The sequence below is a fragment of the Harpia harpyja genome, chromosome 13, assembly GCF_026419915.1.
Source record: "Harpia harpyja isolate bHarHar1 chromosome 13, bHarHar1 primary haplotype, whole genome shotgun sequence".
Classification (NCBI taxonomy): Eukaryota; Metazoa; Chordata; class Aves; order Accipitriformes; family Accipitridae; genus Harpia; species Harpia harpyja.
The window spans coordinates 4574167-4595219 of NC_068952.1; the positions used below are offsets into that span (position 1 = coordinate 4574167).

The following is a 21053-nucleotide window of genomic DNA, read 5'->3' on the forward strand; positions in this document are numbered from 1 at the left end:
TTCTTTTAGTAACTAGGACGAAGAGGATGTTTACTAAAATCAGAATGGATAGGAACAGATAAGAACATTTTGGCAAGAGAAGTCTCCATCTCTCTGCTCTTCTCTATCAAACACAGCTGTTCACCAGAAGCCAAGGGCTGAGGCATTTATCATGCAGTAAGTTTGAGTCTGATGGCCAACAGAGTAATGTCATTTCTGCTGCCAGTGCAGTATGGTACTACTCCATCTGTTTGGAGAGGTCATATGTACCTCACTCTTCTCATACACAAGCTATATCCATGTCTTATTAGAGCTCCAGACTCTGGAACCCATCTTGCCTGTTCTCCAGCATCAACCTGTTGGTGGCATGAAGTCTCCCAGACATTTATGTGAACCCGTGCCCCAGTTAACTGGCCTCCCACTCAGCCAGGCCGAGAAGATGGATCATCTCATGAGCTCTCCCCTTCTGAGTGACGATGACTTGAAGGACAGCAATGGAAGGGTAAGGGCTAAGGACAGGGGTGAGCAGGCTTCCTTTTCAGTGACTGTTCAGTGCTTAGCACAAAATGCCACTGAAAATCATAACCTTCCTCCCTCGGGGAGTGGATTCTCTTGGGAATACATTTGAAAGCTGCAGAGCAATTGCTTGAGTATTTTCACTGGTGCAGAAGTCACTGTTTGGGAGATGGTGCTAAGGTTATGCAAGAAGCATTCTTTATGTACGAAAGCCAATTTAGAGCAGATCTGAATGGCAGAGCAAGTTACACATCAGTGAACATGTGCAAAGTGCATGCTTGGAAGCACAGAAGCAAAGATTATAATGTTGAGTGTAAGCAAGGCTGCAAAATAAAATGGGAGAGCTTAATTTTCCTTGGTTACCTTTCTTGCTGTATCTCACAGCCCTCTCATTCTCAATTTTTCTACTCATTAAGACCAACGTTTCTCCAACTTGTTTACACGTGACTCCTTTTTTGGACTCGTGCTCTCAGAGAGCAGCTGAGTCCTTCAGAAGCAAGGAAGTGAAAAGCAGATGCAATTACTGGCCATGAGTGTTAAGAAACAGCAAATTACCTCTCATTGCTGGTTATTGCAGATGGTTTTTATTCCCCCACCCTGGCCTGAGGGAACTGAACTGCCTGTTCACTGGTCATGTGAGCTCTTCATACATCTTGGAGCACTCATGACTCTCTTAGTTCAAGCAGGGCTTCCTGACATAGATTGAGAAACTGTATCTTTGACCAGTGGAAAGTTACAGTAGTAAAGTGTTATACATCACTGGGTGTAATTGTATGCCACAGTGAGGAAAGGAGGAGTTCTTCTGAAACTATTGGGATGTATATGGAGCTGCATTAAAGACTATGACACTCTACCATTGTGTTCCTGATGAGGTGTTGTATATGCTTTGTGTATCTCTCTTTATGATCCATGATGTATTTCCTTTGCAACTAGATCCATGTTACCTTGTCCAAGTCAGCTCAGAAGAAAATACACCAGAAGCGAATGAGACAGCTGGAGCTATTGCGTCGAGAGAAGGAGAAAGAGAGAGAAAGGGAAAAGTCCTTGCAACTCCCTACACAGAGTGTTGACCCTGGGGATGCAGCCGAAGAAAGTAAGTGGTTGCTATAGTTGTGGGCCTTTTTGTTCACTTGCTTGCTATTTGCATAGTGGTGCAAGTGTCTATGAAATCAGACTGGAAGGCTGTTACACTTGCATCTAAGTGGAAATTAGAAGAGAATTTATTTCCATTTTCCAAAGGAAAATACAGAGGCATGAAGTGTTTTGCCTGTGGCCCACACTGAGTCAGTCACAGAATATCACCTTCCCCCCTTCTATAAAGTCTTTCAGACTAGATAGTTTTGTCTTGCAAACTACATTGGGGCTTCAGACTCTCTAATTGAGAGTAGCCTCCAGGAAAAGTGAATGGACGAGTCCAAAAGAATGCTTTTCAACCAAGGTGCAACTTGGAAGAAACAAAATTAAACCATTTCTAATTAAAACACAAAAGATCTTGCTCACGTGATAGGACAGATTATCCTGCTCACACCACTCCTTGCTGAGGAGCTTGCGTTGCAGAGCCGTGCTGGAGCCCTTAGACAGTGCTTATATTTTACCCACATGAGCAAGCAGCGTTACTGACTTAATTGCAGCTGACGGGCTCTGATTGTACTGCTGCATGCGCTACCACGAGTGCAGTGGCAGGGAACTTAAAAGTCAGCACTCAGCCCAAGGGCAATGACAAGGTTATCTGCTCTTTTTCTTGCTATTATTTTGTGAAGTACTGGTGAGGAGTGCTGAGGTGGGAGCCCCAGAAATGTAACTTCTCTATCCAGCCTCCGAAACAGGAAAGCAAAAGACAAGCAGTACTGAGTAGGGAAAACATCACTGCATTCAGTTTTAAACTAAAAGAGGGTAGATTTAGGCTAGATATAAGGAAGACATTTTTTACAATGAGGATGGTGAAACACTGCAACAGGTTGCCCAGAGAAGTTGTTGATGCCCCATCATTGGAGGTGTTCAAGGTCAGGCTGGACGGGGCTCTGAGCAACGTGCTCTAGTTGAAGATGTCCCTGCTCATTGCAGGGGGGTTGGACTAGATGACCTTTAAAGGTCCCTTCCAACCCAAACTGTTTTATGATTCTGTGATCACTGTCCCACATTAGAATGCAACTCTTACTTATGCTTGGAGTTGTCTGGGACAACAAAGGGATGTTACCCAGCTCCAGCAAGTTTTCTAGCCCTTTCCAAGCCCATAGCCACCCTGTCCAGCACTCTTCACTTACAAGGTCCTTTTCAGCCTCTGCAGGTTTTGGCCCGCTGCCTGTCAATGGGACAGATTTCATTTGCCCCAGCATGAGCAATGCACGCAGAGGGCGCGCTGGTACTGCCTTGAGGAAGTGGGTCAACAGGCCCTCACTGCCCAGCATCCCCGTCATCAGCCAGCGTGGCAGCTTCCCACGCAACTCCTCAGGTGAGCACGTTCCGCTGAAGCCCCCGCATCAGCTCCTTCCTTGCACAAGGAGCACAAACTGCCTCATTCCTCAACCACAGGTAGGATCTTGGGTCCAAAGCCTGTCCTGAGGACTGAGAGCAAACTTGCTTTGGATCCACTCCAGCTTGGTGATACTGGAGCACTTAGTGCTTACAGATCCATTGGAAAGCTTAGCTGAATAAAGTAGTGGTAAAGCCTTAAACTCTAGCTTTTGCCCATACCAATAGTCCAAAATATAACACTGGTGTTGGGAGGCAGCTGTAAGTGCAGGGCTGAGCTCCGGTGAAGTCTGGCAGGGTGTGCTCACTGTACACATATGCGTACCACCATGATCAATTAGCTGCTCACCATCTTGGCCCTCTGCCTGTGCTGCTGTCTGGCTCTGCAGCCAGCTTTTCTGCTCTCACAGCAAGGGTTGCCTCTGCATGGAAATTAGTGACTTGGTACAATCACGCTATTGCACCTAAAAGTGCTTAATGGTTTCTTGCCTCTCTCATTCTACCGCCTGCAATGCAAGCTGGGAACAAGCAGTGCCTCTTCTGTCACCCCACCCAAACGCAGTGGCTGTGTGTAGCAGATGACATACAGGAGAGGCTGCCTGGTGCTCCCAGGCTGCTTGCTACCTGCAATAAATCTACAGCAGATAGCAAGTCCATAGTGATTCTCATCTCTCCTTTGTGGGTAGCCTACCTCGTGTTATGATCCTGAGTAGTGTGAGTTAAGAAAAAGGGAGCTAGGAATGATACTTTGAATGCTCTTTTCTAGTGATGCTACTCTGATTTTCAAAATTGACCAGAACTAGCCTGACATGGCTCTCCATTCATATTGAATATAGATTTGTATATCTACATACTCATGCAGTGACATCACTGATGTCAGTGACAGTGATATTGGTGACATCCAAATTAGTCCCCATCTGAATATTTTTTGATTTTACAGTTCCTCCATCCTCCATACTTTGTAGAACACGTGAGGTAACATAAAACCCTTACAGAGTCCATAGCAGTTCATCTAGATTCTGTGCAATATTTATACTCAATACTTTTAGACAGCTCAGATGTTTTCATCTACACTTTAGAAAATGAGCTTTTGAGTGCAAGACATGAAATTTTTGACCTACAGTCCTTTTGATGACAAATAGGTTTCATAACAAATGCATTTGTCATCTGAATTTTTTTATACCTTGTATATTTATCATCAAGAGAGTGTGTTTGCCAACAATTTGCATCTATATTTACATATTTTTATTCTCGGTTCACATTTGGAAGGCTTTTTTGTCACAACTATCTACACTAGAAATTGCTTTTTTCCACAAGAGAAAGCTTAGGCATTGCACAGTTTGCAAACAAGTACATTTGATGACAAATAAATTTCACCTCAGCATCTTCAAAATACAGCCAGTGGGTACCTCTGAAATAGTAAATATTCATAACGCTTGGAAAATAGCAAAATCCATAAACTACTACTTTCCCAATAGTATGCTAAAATGTGTGTGCACTCAGCTGCCTGCTGTCTAGAATATTTGAAGTAAATGGAAACAGAGGCACTGTCAGATTTAGAGGGTCAGGTATCACTGTTCCCTGGTGGTTGCTCCTTGGGGATTCACCAGAGCCCAGCGGGACTCAGTTGTTCAGGCTTGGTGCGCACTGGGGGCAGCTGGAGATGTCTCCTCAAAGTTACAGGGTGCTTCTGTCCCCAGTGCTCCAGGTAACAGGGAGGTGATACAGCGAGTTATGTGCATATCTCAGGAGCTTACTCCTGGGGTAGCAAGTCTCGCTGGGCAGCACTGGCTCCCAGTGAGTGTGAGCTCTGTGGCACTATGAAACTGCAAGCTGGCTGTGGTACCTATAGGGACTTGGGAGCTGGCTCTGTGTGTGCAATTTTCAGGTTTACACAAGGAGCTGGTGCCCAGCTGGGGGTGACTCGGAGATGGTTGGGTGCTGGGGAAAGCAATGAGCCAGATAGCAGGGAAGTCTGAACCAATACCAGTTTGCACCCATATGTAACCTTGGCTGGGAGATTAAGTTGCAGTCTGCTTGGTGGCGGGGCACCTTGCCCCGGGATATGCGGTGCTGGTGCCTGACCCTCTCCTTACAGGGAACTCGCTGCCAGCCATTGCTCTGGACTTCCTGGAGGGGGAAGAGGAGCCAGAGTGTGGGATCGCCCAGGAAGCCAGACCCTTCCCTCACCCACAGCAGAGGCTGCTCGATACGCTCACATGGCTCAGCAGTGACGACTGGTAAGAAAGCCCCTTGTTCAGTCTTCCTCCCTCTCAGTGTAAAGCTCAGTTAGAAGCAATTATTTCTAGTGCCTCTGGGCCCAGACAGCCTAGATGTCCAAAGGGAACTAGTGAAACCACTCCAAAGCAGTCACAGTATAAAGATGTGAGAGCAGCCTTTTATTTGCCTTGGTCTGTAGCAGTGCTACAGCTGCAGCAGGACCATGCTGTTTCCTAGCTTTGTCTTCTGGTCCATGTAGCTGCAAACAAAATCTTCAGGGAAGAAAGTAAGTTGTGGAACAAGATGATTTGCTGGCTGAAGCCAGAAGCATGATGGAAGCTGTCTTGAGTTTAGAGATTGGGGGCCTCAGGGCACTGGCCCAGGTGGGACTGAGTAAGGATTTATCTCTGCTCCCGCTGCTGGCAGCAGAAGACAGGGCCTCCCTGTGACCTACTGCACCTAAGTCCCAGGAGTGCCTATGGGGAGTTCCTATTTCTGAGAAACTGACTGAGACATGGTGCAGAGTTGCTCAGCCTGTCATTTCTCCTGAAGGGCTCATGGCAAAAGATAAGGAAAGAGAAAAAAAAAAAAAAAATCCTTTAGGAATCTTGCACTTTTAAAATTAAACTTTTTCCTCCTTGCTGCTTAATATGGGCCTAAGATGTTTTGTTGATAATCACAGTGTGTCCTGAAACTAGACACAGACAGGAGGACACTACAAATTTCAGGTGATATTGGTTGTCTTTTTGATTTCTGGGTCAGCATACACTCACTGTTCATACTGGGATAACCATGAAAAATCTCCCATGATGCATCTCCTTGTGCGATTGCTTTGTTTTGCACCTCTCCCCTTTCTCTTCCCTGTTCCTGTCTGGTGCCCTGTGAGGTGCAGAAAGCTGCTGCAGGTCTGTGGGGTCAGGGTTACATTCAGGGACACCAGTGGGGATGGGTCCCTAGTCATGCCCTGCAGCCCTGGTGAACCCATGATGCGTCATATGCCTTCATGTAGCTCAGGTCCTTCACAAAGAAAGTGCTGAAAGAGACGTGGTTTTACTACTTTTAAATAACATGTTGCTGTCGTGGGTGTTATTTTAAGTAGTGTTTTTCTGGGAAATCCAGCATTTTGGCTGTTCTTGCCCAGGTGTGGAATCTTTTAGGACATACTGCTTTTTGGGGGGGGGGGGGGTGAGGTGGGGTGGTGGTGGACACAGTGACTAGATTGCAGAATGCAAACTCAGCTATGGAGTGGCAGTGCAGACTCTCACTCCTGAACTGCCCTCTGGGGATGGCAAAGAGGGAAGATGCCCAGTAACAGCCAGGCAGGACTGTATCTCAGAGACAGGGAACAGGGAGGGTGCAAGAAACAGAAACATGGCACAGTGTCCCAGCTTCTAGGAAGCAGTGACATAGGGACTTTGTGTGCCAGGGATTTCAGAAAGGCTGTCTTGTTTAATGGCCACAAATTAACCCATCCCCTCTGAAACCATCTATTTGCCTTTTGGATTTATGTATGCTTTTGGCTGCCACAGCATCCTGTGGCAACGAGTTCCGTGATTTAAGTAAGTCCTGTATGAGAAGCACCTGCCTTTGTTTGTTTGAGCCAACTCCCTGGTAATTTCAGAGGGTGCTGCCTAGTTCTTGGGTGGTGAGAAAAATCAATCTTTTTGGTAATTGCCTTTCAGGGAGCAGAAGGCGAAGGGACTCTTCAGTGTCAGACGCCTGGCTATCTGCCACTCAGAAGTCCTTCTCTGTAGACTTCATGATGTTTCCTTGGCAGTTACCAAGGAGGTAAGAACATTATGTTTAATTGTGTCCCATGTACCTTGTACATGGGGCGTAAAGTAGATATGTGCTTATTCATTTACATGTGTGCTCAGTGTCTGCCTTCATTACTATTTTTAGACCTCATTTTTCTAATAGCTACGTCACCTATCTATATGATCTGTCTGTACATATAGCTATATTTACTGGTATGTAGGGCATCTCTCCTCTTTGAGCTAGGTGTCATTATAATGCAATATACAAATGCGGAAACTGAGACACTAATCAGGTGATTTGCCACAGCCCAAATCTCTGCCCGAGCTGTAATTAAACACTGCAGCTTTTGCCTCCCAGCTTCCTCTCACTTCCTCCTCTTCCTCAGCATCCTGGGGGATTGACTGCAGGTTTTTATTTTCCAGTGTTTCCTGATGACAGCTTCTCCTTCTTCCTTTCTGTGTGCTTTTTGGTAATTTGCCCATTGATCTGTTGCCTCCGTGCACCAATGGAATTTTGCACTGCAACCACTGGGTGCTTGGAGTGGCCTGGCTGTGGGGTTTGCAGGGCAGTTGCGCACAGCTTCACTATCTCATCTCTCAGTTAACAGAGAGGTCTCAACCTCAGCTCCTTAACATCTGTGGCTATATTTCTGACTTGGCACTTGTCTCTGTCCTGAACCAGCTGCCTTGTACTCTTATTACATGATTGCCAAATATATTGAATTTTCCTTTGCTTGCAGAAGACAGTAAGACTTAGCTCATTACCATGAAAATCAGTCCTCCTATCTAATATTCAATGACGTTGGAGGCTTGAATGCCCCTTGGGTTGTTGGACTCTTCAAACCTTTCTGTTTAGATATGCAGGACTTGGATTCTCCCACTCTGGTATCAGGGTTAGGAGAAGAAGGACTTTCAGCTTAGCTCATCTGATTCTTAATATCACTTTTGTATTTCTGACGAAATTTCTTCCTCTCTGTTCTACACATTCATGTGCAGAGACATCTTTCAGCTTTCATTTCATTCCAGTCCCAGATTTTGCTTTCACAAGCACTTCTAGCATTTACATGGTTTGTTTTTATTAACAGGCACAACTAAGTCGGCAGAAAGAATCACTGGTCTGTCCTTCAAAGTATCTTTCAAATGAAGCATATGACTCTGAGATGCTTCTTCCTTACCCTTGTGGGGAGAGCCTTTTGGAAACAGGGATCACTCCAGAGCGGCACTGAATGCTGTAAAACCCCACCGATTGCAGCTGTAATTACATGTGATTTCCAGGATCCTTAAGTGCCTTAAGTCCAACTGCTAGGGTTCTCCTGAGTAGATGGAGCTGCAGAAGGACTCAAGTCCCTGCTGTGAATTAGTCTGTAGACTTGAGCCCATATTTTCTGTTTCCTGGCTGAGTGCTCAAACTGCCAGTGCTGCAATTTTTGATAGGAGGAAACTACTACTTTTCCTCTATCTTGTCTTTATGAATTGCGCCTTTATAGTTTAAAAACAGCCCTTGCTTTAATTTTTTTGTTTGTTTGTTTGTTTTCAGTAAAAGGGCCTAAAATCAAAGCAGTGTACATTATGGCTAAGTAGCACAATTTGTTCTAGGTGAAACAATATTTTTTAAGCCTGCAGCCTCATTAAAATTGTATTGTATAAGTGGGCCTGAGGCCAGAGAAGAAGTTGGTATCAGAGTAAGTGTGGTTTCGTTCTTGTAGTCTTCTGCTCTTACCATGTTCTTATGTTCCACCTGGACACAGCAAGAAGTCTTGTTGTTTCCTAGGACTTTTGTCTAGTGGAACTGATTTTCTTTACAAGGTGATTCTTATGTTTCCTCTCATGACTTCCCCAGGTGAACAACCTCCGCTCAAAGGTGTCTCGCTTTGCAATCAGCACTCTTGGAGAGCTCTTCAGGACCGTGACGAAACACATGGACCACGAGGTGGATGAGGTTGCCCGGGTCTTGCTCCAGAGGATGGGGGATTCCAGCGAGTTCATTCAGAAAGCAGCCGATCGATCCCTGGGGATCATGGTGGGGACCGTGACTCCTGCACGAGCAATGACTGCTTTCATGGCTATTGGAGTCCAGTACGTTGTTCTTCTCTTAGTGATATCCTTCACCTTAAATTGTGTGGGTAGGGGGAAGGGATGGGAGGCAGAAGGGGAATGATGGGAGGGAAGGGTTTTTCTCCTGCATCTTCTGTGAACTCGGTGATTAGATTCTCTGATCAACCTCACTCCCTTTCTCTTGTCATCTGGCTCTGCCCTATTGCAGCCTATTTGTTCTCACAGTCTGTCAACACTGCCTAGATGTGGTAAATGATGGGGAAGTGAAAGTCCCTGTAAAGGGTGGTGATACAGCCTTCTGGCTTTGTGGAAAGAGGGACAATAGCAATTCCAGCAGTGAGTGCCCTTTGATATTTCATGCTAACCACAGAGGCGCTGGGAAAAAACATGCATCATCATTATGCCATTAACTTGAGAAATAAAGAGGCTAATTGCTGGGACATGGAGCACGTGGGGGAGAACCCGCTGCGTGTGGCACAGCCTGCTCAGCAGGTACAGCTCCTGCTGAGAGGAGTCTGTCTGACTGTCATGTCCTTAGAGTTCCACTTTCTATTCAAATTGAAGCTGCATGTTAGCATTGAGATGGTGAGTCACTTTACAGGCACCTTCACAGGCTGGCTCCCATGGGATAGCTGAAGCAAATGCTGCCTTAAAATATCAGTGCTGTGCCTGATAGTTTCAAATAGGCACCTTCTAGAAAGGACAACCTGGCTAAAATGGCTGCTACCCTTTCCTCAGCTTTTGAAAAGGGTAAAACATTCAAATGTACCTCTTGCCAAGCCTCAAAGAACAAACTGGCTGCATTGCTGGATATTCTGCAGCTTCATGCCCCACAGGGTTTTTCCCCCCGTTTGTTTTTTTTCAAGGGTCTGCTGATTTGGAGATAAACAGGTGGAATAAGCCTAAATCCTGCTGCAGCTCTGCCTGTGTAGTGGAAGCCCTCTGCCAAGTCAGCATGAATTGTCTTTCATTTTGCTCTTTCTCAGAGTTAATTTCAGGAAAGAAATGGAGTATCAGATAATCCAGGGAGATTAAATTCCTCCCTCTTCCTTGCAGGTAGTCTCTTTGTACAATGCCAACTTTGTGTTTATCTGAGGACAGAATCTTCTACAGGTGGCTACAATTGCAGCAAGAACACATGCCTCCTTCCCCCAGCAATGACGGGTAGCATGCTATGACCAAGGACTGTGCTTCTGGCCCTCATTTTCCCTCTGCCCCAGTGTTTGTTCTCTTGTTTCCAGGCACCGCAACGTCGTGGTGCGAAAGTGTGCGGCCAAACACCTACTGACTGCGATGGAGCGAATCGGAGCTGAGAAGCTCCTGTCGGGCACGCGTGCCAGTACCGAGATACTGGTGCGCACGCTGGTGAAGCTTTCTCAGGACTGTCATCCGGACACAAGGTGATGATCTTCATTTCACCTCCTAAAATATGAAAACTGTTTGATGTCTGGCTATTAATGATAAAACCACAAAAGAATGGAAGGTAAAGTAAATATTAAGAAATTTACTTCACAGTGTGGATAATGTTGTCTCGGGAAATGACAGTACTGGGTAACATGAGGTTGTCCAGCAAGAATGACCATTGCCAAATTCCTGTGACTTGAATGATTCTTTACTCAGATCAACTGAGCTCAGATTAGTCAGTCAAACAATTTTGTTTGGTCTTATGTGCTTAATGCAAAGCTGAAGCGTTCGCCACTGTTCATCACTGAAAGATCCCAAGCATATATTTCTGATAAGGTTAAGACTGTCCTAGAAAAATTTCAGCTGTCTTTAACCAATGTATTCAGTCTTTCTAAACCTCTTCTTCAGATATAGCTGCCTACGATAGTCACAAAGTTTTCTTCCCAGTCATTGTATAATGTTGTTGTCTGTGGCTGAACGACCTCCAAATTTCCTCTTGAAGATAGCTGTAGTTTCATAGTAGCAAAACCAAACCAACCAACCAACCAAAAAAACCCCTTACTTTGATTATTAATTTAAATTCCCATTAACAGATGCCAAGAACACATGAGCAGCTAGCTGCCCGTATGCATACATGTAGTATAGAAAACAAATAGTAAGCATGAGGTGATTTGTCCTAGCTTCTCTGCCAGTTAAAGAAAGGTAAATTATTGTCAACAGCAGAAAGGCACTGCAAATAAGCCATGACAGCAAAGCAGGAGATATGCTTTGCTCGTCCCATGGGATCCTTTGATCCCACAGAAGCATACCCACAATTTCAGAGTGAAACTGTATTTTCCTGTTGCCCTGTGTTCTCTTCTTGCCTCTTGTGTTCAGCTGGCAGCGTTGTGCAGTGACAACAAGTGGAGGTAAATATCTCTGTTTGCTGAATAGGTAATACCTTCTCATGAATGTATTGCACGTTATAAGTTTAAAATATCAGCTTATTCTATTAAGATTTCCTTTGTTTATTCACAAGGGAGAAAAGACAGTAGTAGTCTGTATTCATTTCTCTCCTTCCTGTGTTAGGTGTTATGGACGGAAGATGCTGAATATATTGATGAGTCATCGAAAATTTGATAGGTATTTGAAACAGTCTGTCTCCTCACGTGACTTGGAAGATGTTATGGCAACACTTAAGCAGAAAGTAAGTGCTTGGCAGGAGAAATGTCTCCTTTATGCAAGTACTGAGATTGCTAGTATGAGATTAAACATACCTAATCTTTCTTTATCTCATTCTTCTTCCACTGAATCATTTTGCTCCTGGGAATGAACTGTTGATCCTCAGCCTGTTTATCTGCAGGCAGTGAACGAACTAGTTTGGTTAGAAATAAAGTGGCTGTATTTTGAATATCAGCCACAAACAGGAAAGGGAAGTAGGAGAAAATGGTTTTACCTTCAAGCATAAGAAACCTCAACACTACCCCCCCCCCCCCAATAAAGCAATGAAGTGAGAATAGTGCTTCTGAAGGTAATAGAGTCTTTGCAACAGATGAAGGAAGTAGTAGTGCCAAGAAAATTTCCAAATATACAAAAGATGCACAAGGCAACCATAATTAGTACATATATTGTCTGTATTCTGGGAATACTGCCCTGCTGTCATGCACTGTGGAGCTGGAAGAAGCTTCGTGAATCCAGCATCCAGTGGAAACTCATCCCTGGTTTGTTTTGTTTGGTTTTTTGTGTCGTGCCCCCCCCCCCCCCCCCCGCCTTAATTTACATTCTAGAAAGGAATGTGCCTTTGTGCAGGAATAGGGAGAGTTGAGTGTGAACCAAATCAACTCCCAACACAATGGGACCTCCAGAGAGTCCAAAAGTTTCCTGCTATTCCCTTTAAGAAAGCTTGTTCCCTACCAGTTTGCATTATTCCCATTTGTGCTCAAGAATAATGAATTCAGGATTTTTTACTGCTGTCCATTATAGTAGCACCTATAACTTGCCTTGGGTTATTGAAAACAAATAGTAGACATCACTGAATCTCTGGCCTGTCTCCCTCTCTAAGTTATGAAATGTTTTCCTAAGCCTTTCTTGGTAGCAGTGATCCTGGTTATAACTTGTGTTTTAAACAAGTAATTTCCTATTTTATCTTCCATAGATTCATGTTTTTTTATATATATATCTAGGGGATAGAAGATCGTAAATGTGAATGTCCACCTGTCAAGGGCACCAGGAAGTCTAGGAACCGCAGCTTGAAGATGTCCGAGGACAACTTGCCTTCTGATGGAGGGTACTGAGCACTTCTGTTATATCTGACAAAGCACATGACAAGCTTTACATGTCTCTTCCTCAGTAAAATCTTTCTGGTGGTGATAAGCTGTGCCAGAGATTGTTTCCTTGCCCCACAAATCTTCTGTGATAAAAAATGTCTACTTCTGTATTAGGCTGAACACAAGTTCTCTGGAGGGTTTTCTAGAAAAATTGAGAGAGAGGAAGAGACAGCGAGCAGTTGCAGTTCAGAAGATCCAGTGCAGTGGCAAGGACAGTGTTGTGGAGGCTGTGAGAGGGTCATGTCTCTGCTGTTTGACTTTGGACCAGTAATTTTGATCAGAGTATTCTTATCTGAGTGGAGTCTTTTTTAGATGGGTGGTTTGATGAGAAGTCCCAGTCTAGAACCATGATGCCATTCCCCAAAATAGCACTTTTGATACATGTGGTTTGGCCTCACTGAATCATGGCTTTCTGTCCCTCAAACAGTACCAGCAAGACAATTCCTGAGCAGTTCTGGTCAACAGATGTCTCAACGTGGACTTTTTCTGTAGCTGTTCATGTCATTCAGACCCATTACTGGTTGGCTGATGGACAGCACGTTCTTTTCCCCTGTGCTGCAATCAGCATTCAAGATAGGAATTTGGTCCTTGCTGTCTCCCCATGCCAGTGGGAGAGCTACTTGTACCTGTTCTCTGATAACAGAGTGGATTTATTTAGCTCTGTTGTGCTCAGTAGTGGCAGGAAGGTGACCACACTTCTTATTAGCATAGTTAGGATCTCCCCATGCTCATGGCAGAGAGAGGTTGATCCAAGAGAATTTTTCCTGTCAGGTTTGTTAAGCTGTGGATCTAGTCCCTAGGGAAGCAATAATGTGAGCGTAGTGGTGGGATGTCTGGCTTCTGTTTTTATCTCTATTACTGAGCCTCTGGATTCTTTCAGATATGCCCCTTAATTTCTCTGGGTAGGATTCATCTGTTCAGATGCATCTGAGCTATTTATCCAGATCCCCGTACCTGTTGTAGATACACTTCTCCAGAGTAAGTAATTTCCTTATAATACAGACACCTCCCATTCAAATGCCCAAAGACATTTAAACTTTGAAGTAGTGCCTATTTTTCCCCACAAAGGGATGCTAGATGAGTACCTGGGAAGACATCTGAAGATAAGTGAGATGAATCCCATCCTTGGTGCCTTGGTTTTCCTGAGTAAGCACTAGCAATAATGTTACTTGCAAATCGTCTCTGGTAATGATTGTCATGAGATCCAAGTTGTTTTTCAGATAGGATCTAGCTGAAATCATGTCATTAGGAAGTCTCCTCGAGATGTTTTCCTCACAATTAACTGAAGACGTTATCACTAAAAGGTCTTGCCTTGTTTTTATTTTGCAGCTTGAGGTCTGGCTCTGATATACATGTCTTACCCCGTCAGACAGTCCGTCGCACATCACTTCGGACCGTGGAAGAAACTGAACAGCTCAAGGAGCTTTACAGGCTCCTGACAGCCATGGAATTTCAGACACGAATAGAGGGAGTGGAGCTCCTCCTAGATCACTGCAAAAGCAGCCCCCAGCTCGTCTCCACTAACATTGTCCAGGTACACAGGGCATCTCTATTGCTCCTTTCCCATTAGCTCCCTTCCCAAACCTGTACCAGTAAAGTGAACTCAGTGTGTCTTGGCACTACATACTAGTTGTTTGGGACAGGCTGGTCCCTTCTTACCCAGAATAATTTAATTCAGTTCCAGGCTTCAGGGCAAGTAGTTGCAGTCCAGATGTATTTCTCTGGCAGGTGCCTATTGGTGCTGTTCATGAGATCATGACAGTTTACTGCTGCTGTAGCTTCTGCTGTCTCCTACTACCAGTTAGGTTGAAATAAAGGAAATCTAGCCACTGAAAGCTTGGCAATTATTCTTTAGAAGAAAAATGTGTTGGAATGGGGAAGAGAAGTATCAGGCTGGGTTGATTAAAAAAATAATAAAATATTATTTTTTAAAGGATGCTCCTGTAAACTTTATCTTGCCTTGCATGGACACAACTCTGCCTATTCACTTTCACCCTCATCCCCTTCCTGCTTAGGAAAGACTGTTCTCACACTTCCCAGGGGTCCTTTTTTCTCTTTGGAAAGAGGAGGAAAATGGCTAGAGACAGATCTTCTCTTCCTTCTCTTCCCAGCAGCTGCTTTTTTCCTCTTTTCCCGAAAATGGCACCTGATAATGTGGCTGTCAAGGGACTGAACCTGCTCTAATGAGAACTGCACAGCACATTAAACTTCAGAAGTCTACCTGTTAGCTAGACAAATGGTCTGGATCCTGAAGAGTTTATCAGAGCCCTGCACTCCTCCAGACACAGGTTCTGAGGCAGATAAAACAAAACTTGGATCTCATCCAGTCACAGTTTTGGCAAAATGAAAACTACTCTTAGTACTTGAGACAACTTTATGGAAAAATGGCCGTCATAAATACCTGTTTTCATACCTCTATACCAAAGATACTATTTTGCATTATTAATGTGGGATTAATTTAACAATTTGTGGGTAAAGAGAACAGCATATGAACTATCCTGTCCCCACCCAAACCTCTTAATAAAATATGAAAATCTTTTCAACCAGCATGAGGTTGTGCAACCACTACAGTGAGTAGCCCACAGGAAAACAGTGAAATTGTGCTAGCAAGTGCTGACCTGACAGAAAGAATTGCATTCATCTTTTACATTGCTGGGTACTTGTTTCTACATCCCCTCTTGAAACAAAGACATTTTAATCCAGCTTTCATGTCATTTGTTTTCTTAACAGATTTTTGATGTTTTTGTCCTGAGACTTCAGGATTGCAACAAGAAAGTGAACCAGCAGGCGCTGGAGGCGCTGGCTTTGATGACACCCATACTCAAATATGCCTTACACCCAGTGCTGGTCTCTCTGGTAGCAGCAGTCACTGACAACCTGAACTCAAAACGCTCGGGGATTTATGCTGCAGCTGTGAAAGTGCTGGAAGCATCCATTGCTCACCTAGGTAAGGCTGACCTCTAACACTGACTTTCCTCAACTGTGGCTTCTATGTCTCAGAGTCAAGTGAACACCAAGTCTATTGATAGCTGGTGTCGTCTGTGGAAATATCCAGCTGCTGCAAGATATTTATGAAGTCCTGCCTGCATTCTTTCTATCCCAATCTGTTGTATCATGTTGTGATCTGCAGCTGAATGGATGCTGCTTATCACCTGGATCTTATGTCTGATTATTAATTCAGTAGAGAAGACATTATAGGGATTATTTTAAGTTCCTGCCAGAAGAGCATGAGGGAAGTGACTAGCATCTGGCATGACTGTTTTTCCCTCTTCCTCCTGGGAAACTGCATGCATTTTGTTTTTATTGAATTGGATTTCTAAGATGTGCATTCTGTTAAGTTTATATCCACTAAAACAAGATGAAAGGAATGTGCCTTTTCCTTGAAACACAAGGTGGGAAGGATGGTGGAGGCTCTTTGCTCTCGCTGGGCTTTGTTCCATGCTCTGGCAGTGGCAGCTCTCCCCAGCAGATGCGTCTGTCCGTTTCTGACTACAATATGAAAACCTTTGAACTCAGTTACTCATTTTGTAGTTTTAGGTAGTAGTTTAGCCATGTAAAGCCCAATGAAAATGTCCTTATGAATCTAAAGATTGAGACCTTAAATTTAATAAGATACTGTGTTACGAAAGATCATAGTGGAGATCAGATGAAGGATGAAATGTTTGTGCTATAGTCAGCCTGGAGGTCTCACGTGTGTGGGGTTAGAATTGCCTTGGCTCCCTTCTTCCAGAAGGGTAAGGAGCCCATTATTGTCCCCTTTTCTAGGTGCTTGAGCATGGGGCTGCAAGTATGTCTGTTGATGTAAAATATGTACCTGCAGTAGGGAGAGGGTGAGGTCCTGATCTGCCCTGTGTCCTGAACCATATGGCCTGCTGCAGGTTGTGCAGCATGTGTTCTGCTGCCTACCAGGGTCATGCTGAAGCTCTCAGGGATCCTCAGGGTCATTTCAGCTGGGAGCACCTGCTCCGCAGAGTGCATCTCCAGCCCATCCCTTATCGCTGTCCAAAAACTGTGTTTGCATGCTGTGGACTGGCAAATATAGTGGCATGTTCCTTCATGGATAATACTACAGAAGTCTGCATCAGTGTCTTTACAGTTCATCAAAACATCTTTTAACAGCTACTTTTTGGTCAGTGTATTCGGAATAATTTCCATGTGATCTGCTCTAGAAACTGATTGTATGCATGTGGGTAGTATGCATTTCTTAAAAGCATATGGAGACACTGTCCTGAAGTTAGCTCCCTGTTTCCCCTCACCTGCCACAGTTTTAAATTTGCCTTAATTTGGAGGCAATAACCTAAAAATAAGGGAGTCAGAAAAGCAGAAGTAAAAGGATGGGAGTAAAGTAGAATGGGATTATACTAAGATTTGTTTTTTTGTTTCACCTTAGTTTTATGGTTGATATTAATGATTCACAACAATGAGTACAAGGACAGACAACTGGGTGGCTCTTTAAGCGAAGAAGGGGCTGGTAGGGTTGTTTGCAGCCAGGGGACACAGTTGAAAACCAGACCCAAGTCTATGGAAAGTGTTGTTCTCTGTGACTCATAGGTTATTCTTATGCACTTTGTTTTAGGCAGCTGGATCCCCTGGAGGATCCAGCTGCAAGGATCTAGTGGAGAGGTGTTCGTGTTGCCTGGTTTTCTTTTTGCACACACTTCCATCAGGCAGAGAGACTCAGGCTGCTCTATGTAGCTTGCTGGAGGTGTTATCTGCCCACTGAAACCTCAGTGAAGTGTTTAAAGTTTGGCGAGATGAATCCAGGCCTGAATTTCCCTCTTGATCTTCTGCTGTAGATTCAGCAGCGCACTGGCAATACTTGTGTTACCGCTGTCATTGCTGCAGCTGTGACCAGAAGTTTCTGCCGCTGTCATTGCTGCAGCTGTGACCAGAAGTTTCTGGTCCCTGGGGCTCTTCATCTGCTGTTTACTCCAGCTCTGATTTCTGTTGAAATGTGAGATGAGAGCTGGTGTGTGCGCACTTATAGATGCAAGGAGTTTGGTTTTGGAAAGATGAACGCCATCAATAAAAGTGTTCACCAGGACTTTCTTACACTGATTAAAATGTACAGAAAAGCAGGTTCCACATAAAGTGTTTGGATTCTGTGTTTGATTCCAGGTTTGCAGATCATTCATGTCATTTATGCTATATATCAAAGAACCTGAATTCCTGCCAACTGTAACTGGTGAGCTGGGTAACCAGAAGCTGTGGTGGTGCAGTCTTTATGCACCAGTTCACAGACAGGCTTGAATATGTACCAGCATTTCCCCAAAGCCCCAGGAGCCTTTGGCTCTGTGCTCCTTGTCTGCTTTGGTACAGAAGGAGCTGAACAATAAATCCTGGAGTACAACTTTGCTAGAATTCAGGGACAAAGGGATTTTTGGAGGTTGTTTGGGCCCAATTTTACTTCCCAAATGAATTGCTTTGCTGTTGGCATGAAGGGACACTGGCCCATCAGAGCTGCTGCAGTACTGCTTCCTGGAAGGCTCTACATTATAGGCATTAGCCAGTCCTGTCTATTTTCCACCTTTCTTCTTTGTCTTCTTTTTTAAAAAGGGAATTTATGATTTGCCAAGTTCATTTCTTTAGAACAAACAGGTATAAATCCAGCTGTAAGTGATGGCTTGTTCCACATGTTGTTCTGCATAGGGCAAGATTGCTATAGCAAATAACTACATAGCCAAGGTCTGCTGTAAATTCCCTTGCCACACAGATTTATGTCAGCTGTGAAAATGCAGCACTGGGTGAATATGCCTGAAAAATTTAGTGTTGAAGAGGCAGGTCTTAGAGGGAAATTAACAACTTTCTCCACATCAGCTGCTTTGCAAACTCAGTGAATTTGCTCACCTGTTGCCTTTCTGTGTCCCAAGTATAGGGTTATTCCTGATCATGAAGTGGGGAGAAGGGTGTGAGACGTGTAGTGCTCTTGGCCCTTATCCATTTTTTGTGGTGCTTGGGAGAAGGTTGGGGAAAAGTTGCAGAATCCTGCTAATAGAGGATGTGGCAAACAGATCCCTTCAGGGGTTTGTATGTAGCTTTCTGTCATTCCCCTCTCACCAATTCTGAGAGATCACTGTAAATTTTCCATGCTCACAGATGTCAGAACAGGAGTGAGGTACATCTGTCTCTCATCACACTGACTTTACCCAGAGACAGGTTCAAGCAAACAGGGTGGGATATATTTTTTTGGTTCTGCTCATTTTTATGGACATTTGCAAAAATTCAAACAGGCAACTGAATCACAAATATTTCAAAATTCAACACCTAGGGCTTTAGTGGGGGAAGGAAGGCTCTACTGGAAAAATGCATGAGCGAAACCTTCCCATATGCTTTAAAATTGTCTGCCTTTTCAATTTAAAATCAAGTGGCAAATGACACCCCCCCCCCCCAAGAACTCTGAAGGATTGTGCAACGCTTCTAGCTTAAAGTGAGCACAATGTCTTGCCCCATTGCTCCACTGAGTTTCATAGCTAAGAGCCCAGCTATTGCTCCGAGACTCTGTGTTGACATGCCTCAGATTCTGAGTTTTAGGTGAGACTTCCTCATCTGTCACCTTTAATGATCCATGCAAAAATGTAAGCTGGTGAGGAAATTGCTTGATCACTTGATGTAAAAACAAAACAAAAAAACCCCAAGCCCCAAACAAATCCCCCCCATCCTCAAGACCAAAATTCTACCTACCAACAAACTAATTTGCTTCCAAATAATGCCTGAATCATTTATTTAGCTTAACCCTGACATTGGCTTGGACATCCCCAGCTGAAGGCCCCACACATTCATTAGCTGTGACCTGGGACCCTAATCCCACTCGAGGAAGCCACCTTGTAGATGGCAGCGAATCAGCAAATCAAGCCTGACTGCAATGGGACCAAGACATAGATCTTGCTCTCCTCTGACATCTGTCCTACCCTGTCCTCTGTCATGAAAGAAATGCCATTCAGATGGCCACTGCCTGACACCAGGGTGTGGAGTGAGGCCAGCAGCCCGAGTAGCTCCCAGAGGAACCAGCCCTCTGCAAGAGGGGAAGGGAAATTTCCCCTGTAGGTATTTACATAGCAAAGAGGGGATCACAGTGAAAATGAGAGCGCAGAGAAGCAGATTCTTCTTTTGCTCGTATTGCAAATACTGGGGTGTGTGTCCGGTGGCCAACAGGTTCAGCTAATATGTAGTGCAGAGAATTAAAGATGAATTAATAAGAATTGAACTGCCTGCCGCCTTGTTTTCTGTAACAGCCATTAAAAGCTCCTCTGTCTTTAGGTCTCTCAAGGCAGCTAAAGTAATGGTTGGGTAAATTTGTTATTGACTCCAGCTTTACTGTTTCAAAATGCACAGGGCATTTGAAACCCTTAAACTGAAAGGTGAATAGTGCCTATACACTTAGATTCCTAAAAACCAAGCAAACAAACAGTTCCCCCTCACCCACCCAAACCCCAAGTGTTCCCCTGAAAATCTGTGTAGATACTGATATTAATGATTAATTAACATTTTGTGCTCCTTCAAGATCTCCAGATCTCAGGGTGTTTTTTTCAAAGCAGCAGCTGTAAGTTAACTCTCTGGGGAGGAACAGCAAGTGTGAAACAGGGTCTGCCAATACTGCAAGAGTGTGAGGCAAAAAGTGAAGTGTCTGTTTAAAAAGGTGAATGAGAAGAGTGTAATTACCAAAGCAGAAGCTTAATTAGGATAGCAGGATCAGTTCTTTACTGCATGCTTCCAAGAAGATCATTAGGGACTTCCTTTTTATATCTCATGTGAAAAGGAGCACTTAATAGCACAGTGCTACTTAAAACCACTTCAGGATTTAGCTCTGTAGTGGTTCACAAAGAAGTACGTTGCCTGCTTTATCGGTGCCACTCCTGGTGACATCATGAGGTATCATAGCGCATCCCACGTGCATTCTGCCTCCGAGAAAAGCTTTGCTTGGCTTATTGAAGTGGTAAGACTGGAGGCTTGCAGAACAATCCAGACAACAGTTTATAAATTAAAACAAGACCCTAAATGAACAACAGACAGCATAGGAAAAACTAAAATACATATGACTGTCAAGTACTGGGAAATCAGTTAGTTTTCCAGTCTGTCTGCCAAGATCTGATTTCAGAGATGTTACAAGAGCCCCCAAGAGTGGATGGTGTTGGCAATGAGCAGTAATTCTCTCTTGTAAGAGTAACTTGGAATCTTGTCTGTAGATTCCAACAGGTAACTTAAAGATTTAACACCAGTTTATCCTTAAAATGTGAATGGATGTGTGGACTTTTGAGCCTTCTCACCCCTTTCCTTAGAGGAGGGAGGACGTCACTTCTGCAAAGCTCCAGCATGCACAACCTTTTCACTGCTTACATGTGATTTG

General features: G+C 44.2%; 1 protein-coding gene across 7 annotated transcripts in view; it reads left to right on the top strand.

The window, feature by feature from the left end:
• TOGARAM2 (TOG array regulator of axonemal microtubules 2) overlaps nucleotides 1-21053 on the top strand; it is a 53696-nt gene that overhangs the window by 26225 nt on the left and 6418 nt on the right. For 6 of the 7 annotated variants that reach the window (XM_052806150.1, XM_052806154.1, XM_052806156.1 and 3 more), the window contains 11 exons: nucleotides 291-481; nucleotides 1429-1588; nucleotides 2774-2947; nucleotides 5066-5207; nucleotides 6870-6975; nucleotides 8785-9020; nucleotides 10241-10399; nucleotides 11472-11589; nucleotides 12566-12669; nucleotides 14039-14243; nucleotides 15440-15656. In XM_052806150.1, the coding sequence (XP_052662110.1) occupies nucleotides 291-481; nucleotides 1429-1588; nucleotides 2774-2947; nucleotides 5066-5207; nucleotides 6870-6975; nucleotides 8785-9020; nucleotides 10241-10399; nucleotides 11472-11589; nucleotides 12566-12669; nucleotides 14039-14243; nucleotides 15440-15656 (1812 nt within the window). The remainder of the gene's footprint in view (nucleotides 1-290; nucleotides 482-1428; nucleotides 1589-2773; nucleotides 2948-5065; nucleotides 5208-6869; nucleotides 6976-8784; nucleotides 9021-10240; nucleotides 10400-11471; nucleotides 11590-12565; nucleotides 12670-14038; nucleotides 14244-15439; nucleotides 15657-21053) is intronic. The other variant, XM_052806157.1, reaches the window with a different exon arrangement.